Genomic DNA, 10,000 nt, shown 5'->3' on the forward strand with positions numbered 1-10,000 from the left:
TGGTTCTTCTTGTCCCTCAGTGTCTGTCACAGCTCAGTTCAGTGCAGGTTCTGTTCCTGTAATAAGTGTGTGGTGTGTGTGTTTCTCTCTGCAGGTGTCTCTGTGTCGTGTGGATAAAGCAGAGCGTGTGTTGTGGAGCTCCAGTCCTCCGTCCTGTCAGCAGCAGAGCCCCGGGCCCCTGACCCCCTCCGGCCCCCAGCCCTGCGCATACACACACACACTGAGCCCCAGACGGCAGGGCTCCTCCGCACCGCAGACCAGCAGAGATGCGCCCTGGAGCTGCAGCGCCGCCGAGAATAAACCCGCAGCCGGCTGCACATACTCAGGTGACAGCAGCACGTCTCCACATCTACAGTCAGTCGATCAGCAGACGCTTGAGTCCAGAACACTGGAGGAGGCATTCAGAGATCCAACAACAAGAACACACACCACAGCTGAGCATAGAGGATCTGTGTGAGCTCAGAGGAGCTGGGGGTCTTTTGGAGAGGGATGGAGAGAGTAGAGCTGCTGCAGGTGCTCCTGGTGTTCTTCTCCATTAGTTTAGGCAGCGGGGTTAAGCTGTTCTCAGAACAGACGAGATTGTAGTTGTCATTTAAAGGATACAGGTGAATCCGCAGCAGGCATGTTCTCTCTTGGAGAGCAGAATCTGGGGTTTCTCTGTATCAGCAGCAGCAGACGGGTCCAGGAAGAGCAGGAGGATGATCTAGAACCTGCTTTGGCGATCTGCAGGGCTTCAGTGACCCAGAGTAGTGCAGTCTCAGTGGAATGAGGAGGGCGGGGGAGAAAACGACCAGAATACTGTGTGTGTGTGTGTGTAACTGCAGTGTGTAACCTCTGTCCACAGGAGTGCTGCGGGGGGGAGCCTGTAAAGAGGAGTCGGGTCTGATCCGCCGCCTGCAGCCAGACACACAGCGGCGCCGACTGACGGAGTCACCGTATGAGGACAGAAACACACACAGAGCCCCGGGGCCGGCCGATGGGGACGGCAGGAGGCTCCTGCTGGGGGTGCGAGTCCCCGCTCAGGGCCCGCTCGTCTCCCTCAACCTGCACCACTGTCTGCTGTCCAAACACAGCTCTGTCCCGCCGGCGCCGTACACTCACCGTGGAGAGCAGCGGACCCCGTACCTGCAGCAGAGCCCCAGCCTGGCCTCCGCCGGCCCCCGGGGGCCACACTACATCAGCACCTCCGTCATCATCAGCGGCGAGAGGTGACGCTGCGGCCGTAAATCACAGCGCAGAACTGCAGGACACCTCAGCCATCACACACACAGACGAGGAGGAGTGTGTTCATCAGGTGTCTCCAGTGCGCTGAACGCTGAGATATGCGAGTGTGTGCTGACTGACACAATAACACACACACATGCTGCGCTGCAGACACTGAGCATCACTGAAGCACGCAGCGCTCGCGGCACTCAGTGTGTCAGAACAGTGGAGCAGGAGCTGCAGCATGACCCGCCTCATCACTCACCAGCTCTGCATTTCTGTTGTGTTCGCCACTGAACACATCATCATCACCGGTGCTCCTGCAGCGCTCTGTAGCTGGACCATGAGTCCTGCAGGTTTGTGTCGACGCCTCAACATTTATCAGCACACTGCAAAAACACCTGCTCTTCTTCAATCTTCTGTCTTGTTTCTAGTCTAAATCTCCAACAGCTCTTAAATTAAGAAGCAACAAACGTGCTGTTTTAATAAATGATGGCAAAATGAAGGAGTTTTCCTCAAACAGACAAATACACTCATATCGAAAGGAAAAATACATTATTCTGCTCACCCAGGCAGATTATCCTGCTTGAAAAACTCGTTATTAATGAAAGCAACACAATATTTTTGGCTTCTCTACGCTTTAACAAGCCCACATTAGAAGCGCTGGGTCAGTGTGGAACACACGTCAGACAGACAGCAGTGATATCTAGATGTGCTTTGACTTGTGTTTGATTGCAGACGACACAACACGCATTATTAATGCGCTCCTGATGATTATTACAGGTTAAACGTGTGTTATAATGTCAGTTCCTGCACATTCAGACAGCGCTGCATCAGTGAAGCGTTTCCCCCTCTGTACCGCTGCCGCTCCTCTTCACAACACTTACAGACGATTAGCGACTGAAGACAGCGAGTGCTGAAGTGTTTCAGGGTCATTCTGCCTCATTCCTCCTGCAGGTGGGCAACAGTACGGGCTCTTCCACACATTCTCTATTGGAGACAGGTCGGGACTGCAGGCAGGCCAGTCCAGCGTCTGTCTCCTCCTCCTCTGCAGCAGGTAATGTGAGCTGAATGTGGTTCTGCATTGTCTTGTTGGTCTCTGCAGGGCGTCTCTGGAGCAGAAGGCAGCATATTGAGCTCCAGAATCTCTCTGTGCTGTTCAGCATTCATGGAGCATCACAGAAGAGCAGTTCACCTTCACCAAGAGCACCGACACAACCCCAGACCATGACAGAGCCGGGCTTCTGGACCTGTTGCTGGTGTCAGTCTGGATGATCCTCTTCTTCTTTGGTCTGGAGCACATGACGTGAACCTGAAACACTGCTTCATCTGAGCACCGGACACGTCTCCACTGTGTGATGCTCCATCCCAGAGCCCAGAGAAGCACTTCTGGACACTGTTAACATAGGGCTTCCTCTTGGCACAGTGCAGTGTTGGCTGGTGTTTGTGGATGTCGCTCTGTATTGTGCTGCTTGTCACAGGTTTAGCGCAGTAGTGCTGAGCCCATGTGCTGATCTGCTTATAGATGAATGAGGACTCTTGGTGCAGCGCCCCCTGACGGGTCGGAGGTCACGGGTGTTCAGCTTAGGCTTGCGCTCTTGTCCTACACGCACTGAAACTCCTCCAGATTCCTTCAGTCTGTAATGCTGTTCTGCTCTGTTGAAGGTGAAATCTCCACATGTCACATGACATCATTATTCAGCAGATCACCTGATCACTGCCCTCCTCCTCTGTGTAGTGTGCTGCAGGATTTGTGTTTATTTAGAAAAATTAATCATCAGTAATAATCCTGAGGGACATTAATGACGTGTGCTGTGCTGTCAGCAATCAAACACAAGTCAAAGCACATCTAGATATCACTGCTGTATTATTAGTGTTTTCCACACGGACCATGCTGCTTCTGATTTGGGGGTTTTAGATATGTAAACAGAAGCCGTGGCCGTGTGTTTTGGCGTCGACCACATTATTAATGCTGGAACCCAGAGTCTGCCATGCGCAGTGACTGATGCTACTCGATGATGCTAAAATGAATGGAGCTGATGACTTAGAATCTCAATAAACACAAGAGGAGATGAGTCTGTGTGTGTGTGTGTGTGTGTGTGTGTGTGTGTGTGTGTGTGTGTGTGTGTGTTTTCTCAATATCCTCTAATAATGCGGGTCCTCCAGAAGCCGTTATCTCTGCAGGTTGAGGAGAGCTCATCTTTGATTTGAGAGTGGCAGCGGTGTTTGCTGAAGGCTAGCGCTGGTCTGGGAGAGGCTAATACTCTGTGTGTGTGTGTGTGTGTGTGTGTTTGCGGATGGACACTGCAGCGTTTATGAGTGACGGAGAGCCGATATTGCAGAGGTCAGAGCAGCTCGACCTGCAGGAGCCGCAGCTGAAAGTGTTGAAGAGGATATTGTGCGTCTGTGATGCAGGAGAGTGTTTGAGTAATGATCCTGGAGCCCAGCGCTGTTTACTGAACACACACACACACACACACACACACACACACACACACACACACACACACACACACACACACACACACACACACTCTCTCTCTCTCTCTCTCTTCAGGGAGGAGATACAGCTCTGGAGTGTGTGAGTGTGGGGGGGGGGGGCAATGCAGTTATGGAGGAGGTGTGTGTGCGGCTCAGGAGCGCATTGGAGAAGGTGTGTGTGGATGAATGTCTCTGTGATGAGGTGCAGGAGCTCAGAGCAGCAATGAGGAATCATCTCACTTCATCAAGCAGAGGACGAGCGAGACCACAGGGAAGAGGAGCACACACACACACACACACACACACACACACACACACACACACAGGTCAGCGTGCGGGATGCATGAGGCCGGCGCTGCTCAGTGTGGTCAGTGTTTTATTTGCTCAGGAATGTGGAGTTGAACAGAGTTTATCAGCCCTGAGTGGACTCGTGTCAGCAGAACCACCGTCAGTCCAGCGCTGAGAGGAGGACACGAGCCGCTTCAGCTGTGCTGGTGCTGCTTATCAGACTATAACCCACTGCAGATTACCCACAATCCTGCAGACAAACATTACTGTCAGAGCCGTGTGTGTGTGTGTGTGTGTGTGTGTGTGTGCTCTGCTGGACAGCAGCAGCAGAACACACACTGGAGGAGGCTTCTGCTGGATGAATGTGTGCTGGTGCATGTAGTGTACAGGTGTGTGTGTGTGTGTGTGTGCTGGTCAGCTGGTTTTGGTCAGCAGCAGGTTCTTCATCATGTCGAAAGAGTTCCCGTCGGGCTGCAGTGACACCACCTCTCCATCCTCACACTCCACCTGCAGGAACCCGCAGTCATCCAGACCCAGCACCCGCGCCGAGGGGCCGTCCTCACTCCAGAGCCGCACGCTAGAGCCCCTGCGCACACACACACACACACACAGGTCAAGTTTCTTTAAAAACACCAAAATGTACGCACAGAGACAAGCACACACGCATGTAAAGCAGGGCTGCATGGCACAGACACACACACACACACACACACACACACAGAGAGAGCCTGACTCACCCGTGCAGCCAGTGTGTGTAGTAGCGTGTGAGCAGGTGTGTGTGTCCAGAGCGCTGGAACTCCTCTATATATCGCTCCAGCAGAGTGACACATCTGCCCATCAGCTGCTCTGGGGTCAGCTCCGGCAGACCGCAGCCCTGCGCGCGCACCGCATCATTAACACACACCGTCGGCTGACTGTTGCTCACGTTGAACCCGCAGCCTGCAGGACACAGCAAAGGGTCATGAGTCCAGACGGAGCACTGTGTGTGTGTGTGTGTGTGTGTGTGTGTGTGTGTGTGTGTGTGTGTGTGTGTGTGTCACCAATGCACAGGTTGAAGGGGTGTGTGTGTGTGTGTCACCAATGCGCAGGTTGAAGGTGTGTGTGTGATTCACCGATGCGCAGGTTGAAGGTGTGTGTGTGTGTGTGTGTGTGTGTGTGTGATTCACCGATGCGCAGGTTGAAGGTGTGTGTGTGTGTGTGTGTGTGTGTGTGATTCACCGATGCGCAGGTTGAAGGTGTGTGTGTGTGTGTGTGTAAGTGTGTGTGATTCACCGATGCGCAGGTTGAAGGTGTGTGTGTGTGTGTGTGTGTAAGTGTGTGTGATTCACCGATGCGCAGGTTGAAGGTGTGTGTGTGTGTGTGTGTAAGTGTGTGTGATTCACCGATGCGCAGGTTGAAGGTGTGTGTGTGTGTGTGTGTGTAAGTGTGTGTGATTCACCGATGCGCAGGTTGAAGGTGTGTGTGTGTGTGTTTAAGTGTGTGTGATTCACCGATGCGCAGGTTGAAGGTGTGTGTGTGTGTGTGTGTGTGTGTGTAAGTGTGTGTGATTCACCGATGCGCAGGTTGAAGGTGTGTCCCATCACACTGGACCTGATCAGGACTCCCCCCAGCTTCACCTGGTCTCTGTAATAGATGTCATTGGGCCACTTCAGCCGGAGCTCCACCCCCTGCAAGAGCGCAACAATACTTCATTATACTCCATTATATTCTGACTATACTCCACTATACTCTGACTATACTCCTTTATATTCAGACTATACTCCATTATATTTTGACTATACACCATTATACTCTGACTATACTCCATTGTGTGTGTGTGTGTGTGTGTGTGTGCTTGTATGTATGTGTGTGCATATGTATGCATTTGCAAGTCTCTGTGTGTGTGTGTGTGTGTGTGTGCACCTCATATCCGGGCAGCGTGCGCACCGCCTCCACCACAGCGAGGGCAGTGAGGTGCTGCAGGAAGGAGATCCTCTGGCCGAGGCGAGAGCTCACAGGAAGCTGCAGGTGGAGTGTGAACATGGCGCAGCCTGGCGGACTCAACCACGCGTTCCCGCCGCGGCCTACACACACACACACACATTATTCATAAAGGACACACTGGTTTACATGTTAAACACTGTTAATGCGGCTGATGGAAGCCTGATGACCTTTGCCCTGTGTCTGACGCGCTGCTATGGCGATTAACCCCACTTCCTGTGGCGCATCCATCATCACCCTGCAGGAAGAGGAAATGCAGATGCTTCAGACAGACAGACAGATGTGCAGACAGACATTATTCTGAAACACACACACACACACCCTCTCTCGGTCAGCGCTGTGATCATGTCGCGCAGCAGCAGTGGTGTGTTAGTCAGTGTTTCTGCTGATTGAGTGTGTTGTGTGTGAGGCAGGAGTGTGTGAGACCCCTGTGTGTGTGGAGCGTGCCGTCTGCATCATCTGTGCACATCAGCAGCAGAACACCACATCACACACACACACACACACACACACACACACACACACACACACACACACACACACACACACACACACACACACACACACACACACACACACACACACACACACACACACACGTCAGCTGTTAACAAGATCATCAGATGCTGACCGTCAGTGTGTGTGTGTGTGTGTGTGTGTGTGTAGAAGTGAATGTAATGTGTATTATCACACTATTGTGTCTCTGTTCTTCTTCATTCTTTTATAACCCGTTTAACTCATCTTTATGTATAATCAGGGTTATTTTCCTCTTGATTTCTGTTTATGTAGAGTGTGTTCTCTCCATCACACTAGTGAACAGACAGACAGCAGAACTGTGTGCTTCATACTGAGAAAAGCCCCAATCAGCATGTGTGTTTAGAGCTCTGCGTCTCCCCCATACACACACACACACACACACACACACACACACACAGCAGTGTTTAAGAGCAAAGCGCCTCCACAGAGCTCCGCTTACAGCGTGGAGGACACCACAGCCGAGTTACACACTAACACAGCAGAGTACACGGCCTGACGGAGGAGAAACAGCAGCAGAACAAACCCTGACCCAGAGCATGAGTGTGTGTGTGTGTGTGTGTGTGTGTGTGTGTGTGTGTCGTCGTCTTTGTCCAGCAGAAATCAATCCCTCTCAGATTAACATGTAAAGAGGCATCAAATTAATTTCAGGACACAAATATGAGATCAGCCGAGGATCACACACACACACACACACACACACACACACACACACACACACAGTAATGCTCTTAAGAGCTCAGTGAAGGGTGTGTGTGTGTGTGTTGAGGGTCAGTTAATCTGATTGTGAGAGCGGCGTTAGAGAACACATCTCAGTAACAGCCTGAAAAGAGCCCAGAAGAAAAGACACACCATTAGTAATTAAGACGCAAACAATGAGCGACTTTCAGCTCTCACACACACACACACACACACACACACACACACACACAAGCACAGTAGATTCACTCAACACTTCATTCAGGAGCGTCTGACATCAGGAAAACACATTACATACACACTCTCAGTATATCTGTGCACTGCTGTTCTGCACACACACACACAAACACACACACACACACACACACACACACACACACACACACACACACACACACACACACACACACACACACACACACACACTCATCTAAATGCACACGTTTCATGCAAACACACCCTCTGCTCTTGATAAGCTGTGTTCAGCTGAGGGTCTCTGGCTGCGGTGTGTTCAGCTGAGGGTCTCTGGCTGCTGTGTGTTCAGCTGAGGGTCTCTGGCTGCGGTGTGTTCAGCTGAGGGTCTCTGGCTGCGGTGTGTTTAGCTGAGGGTCTCTGGCTGCTGTGTGTTCAGCTGAGGGTCTCTGGCTGCTGTGTGTTCAGCTGAGGGTCTCTGGCTGCGCTGTGTTCAGCTGAGGGTCTCTGGCTGCTGTGTGTTCAGCTGAGGGTCTCTGGCTGCTGTGTGTTCAGCTGAGGGTCTCTGGCTGTGGTGTGTTCAGCTGAGGGTCTCTGGCTGCGCTGTGTTCAGTGTGGTGTAGATGACGCTGCGCTGCTGAAACGGTGAGGAGGAGCAGCAGCAGAGGAACATCTCTAACTAGTAACTAGTGTGTAATGAGCTCGCCATCTTCACCAGACTCGGGCAGACTCCGCCTCTCCTTTGACTCCGCCCTGAAGCCCCGGCTGGCCCTCTTTAGCCAAAGATATTCGGCGGGCTGAAAAAGCTCATCCGCTGACCCAGAGGAAGCCCCGCTTTGGCCCGATCAGGCCCTGGAAGTGACAGTGGAAACGTGACTGGCCCTGGCTCACCCTGGCTCGCTCACTTTAGGTGTGATAGTGGAGATGCAGCTCCTCATGCAGCGCTCGCAGGACCCTCGGTCTGACTCTCCACATATGAGTGTGTGATCAGATCAGGTTTATCTGCATGTCGCCGGCAGCAGCTCTCACACGGTCCCTCACTGAGGCTGAGCAGGGCTGAGCCGGGTCAGATGGGAACACTCGGCTGCTGTTGGCAGTGGTGTTAGAGGCCAGCAGGGGGCGCTCAACCTGCGCTCTGTGTGTGTCCTAATGCCCCAGTGTAGTGAAGGGGACTCTGTACTGTCAGTGAGCGCCGTCTCTCAGATGAGCTGTTAAACTGAGCTCCTGCCTCTCTGAGTGTCCAGAAAACTCTCGATACACGTTTATTATTCTCAGTATTATTGTTGTTATTGTTTACAGATGTGTGAACTCTGAGGTCTGGCTGATGAAGATGATGATGATGATGATGATGATGGAGTAATGTTCTGCTCCTTCAGGGCTGTTGATCTGGGTAATGTACAGATCAGATGTGGACACTGAGGTATGCTGGCCATCAGATTTCTCTGCCAGTGTTAATATTAATGAGGAGGAGTGTGATGAAGCTGTAATATCAGCCTAATCCATAACCACAACCTCAGAATCAGTCAAACCCAGCGCTGCAGCGTCATCTGATGAGCGGGAAACACCAGGACACGTGCGACACGCACGCACGCACGCACACACGCATGCACGCACACACACACGCACGCACACACACACGCATGCACGCACGCACACACACACGCGCACACACACACAGCAGCTGATGTCCATCATTCAGATTTACACAGCGTTGGCTGAGGGTACAGAGACACTAATAAAACATGTGTGTGTGTGTGTGTGTGTGTGCAGTTGCACTTTCTGAAAAACTCATTCAGTGTCCCCATAAGTCACCTTTTCCTGTCACACCAGTGTCACACATGACATTGAACAAGTGTGTCCTGATATCTCACACACACACACACACACACACACACACACACACACACACACACACACACACACACACACTGCAGTAGATGTGTATCGGTCAGTGTCCAGCCGAAGTGTGTAAACCTGACGCCACACAGCGGTCAGCACTGCACAACCCTCACCGTTTGTGTGTGTGTGTGTGAAAGTGGATTTGCCGCTGTTAGCATAAGCATATTAGCATTGATCAGGCAGAGCTGTGATGATCGATCAGGAGCGGCTCATCTGATAATCTGATTCATTACAACAATCCTGTTTGAAGAGGAGCGGCGGCCATTACCATCAGCACACACACACACACACACACACACACACACACACACCCCCCTGATCAATCATTTTCTGCTCTTGGAGGAGAGCACACACATGCACAAACACACTTTTACACAAACACACACATATTTATGCAAAAACACACACTTTCATGCACACAGTGTAACACACACGCTCTCAAGCTCACATAGACACTCACACACTCTCACACACACACACTCTTGCTTGCTCTCACTCACACACACAATTTCTTGTAGACACAGACTCGTGCACTCATACCTTGACCATAACTCTCTCTCACACACACACACACACACACACACACTTAAACTCTATCTCTCTCTCACACTCTCTCTCTCTGAAACTGGACTCTGGTCTCCTTCTGAAAGCTCCAGATGTGTGTGTGTGTGTGTGTGTGTGTGTAACAGGAGCATCTGCTAGTGATTGCAGTAATTGGTGGAGG

The 10,000-nt window shown here is 51.6% G+C and overlaps 2 protein-coding genes across 10 annotated transcripts in view; one reads left to right on the forward strand and one right to left on the reverse strand.

Moving 5' to 3' along the window:
• The window catches only part of sim2 (SIM bHLH transcription factor 2), a 12,569-nt gene extending 9,288 nt beyond the window's left edge, over nucleotides 1–3,281 (forward strand). The window contains 2 exon segments of one of the 2 annotated variants that reach the window (NM_131836.1): nucleotides 95–326; nucleotides 845–3,278. In NM_131836.1, the coding sequence (NP_571911.1) occupies nucleotides 95–326; nucleotides 845–1,212 (600 nt within the window). In that variant the 3' untranslated portion in view covers nucleotides 1,213–3,278. 2 annotated transcript variants of the gene reach the window in all.
• A 764-nt stretch (nucleotides 3,282–4,045) lies between these two features.
• Nucleotides 4,046–10,000, reverse strand: part of hlcs (holocarboxylase synthetase (biotin-(proprionyl-CoA-carboxylase (ATP-hydrolysing)) ligase)) — an 11,895-nt gene continuing 5,940 nt past the window's right edge. For all 8 annotated transcript variants that reach the window (XR_012386032.1, XR_012386036.1, XR_012386035.1 and 5 more), the window contains 5 exons: nucleotides 6,123–6,190; nucleotides 5,875–6,035; nucleotides 5,525–5,639; nucleotides 4,710–4,911; nucleotides 4,046–4,558 (listed from right to left, as the gene is read on the reverse strand). Coding sequence is in view for 2 of the 8 variants with exons in the window: in XM_073914294.1 (XP_073770395.1) it covers nucleotides 4,387–4,558; nucleotides 4,710–4,911; nucleotides 5,525–5,639; nucleotides 5,875–6,035; nucleotides 6,123–6,190 (718 nt within the window). In the remaining 6 variants the exon portion in view is untranslated. The remainder of the gene's footprint in view (nucleotides 4,559–4,709; nucleotides 4,912–5,524; nucleotides 5,640–5,874; nucleotides 6,036–6,122; nucleotides 6,191–10,000) is intronic.

This window comes from Danio rerio, chromosome 10 (assembly GCF_049306965.1).
Source record: "Danio rerio strain Tuebingen ecotype United States chromosome 10, GRCz12tu, whole genome shotgun sequence".
Taxonomy (NCBI): domain Eukaryota; kingdom Metazoa; phylum Chordata; class Actinopteri; order Cypriniformes; family Danionidae; genus Danio; species Danio rerio.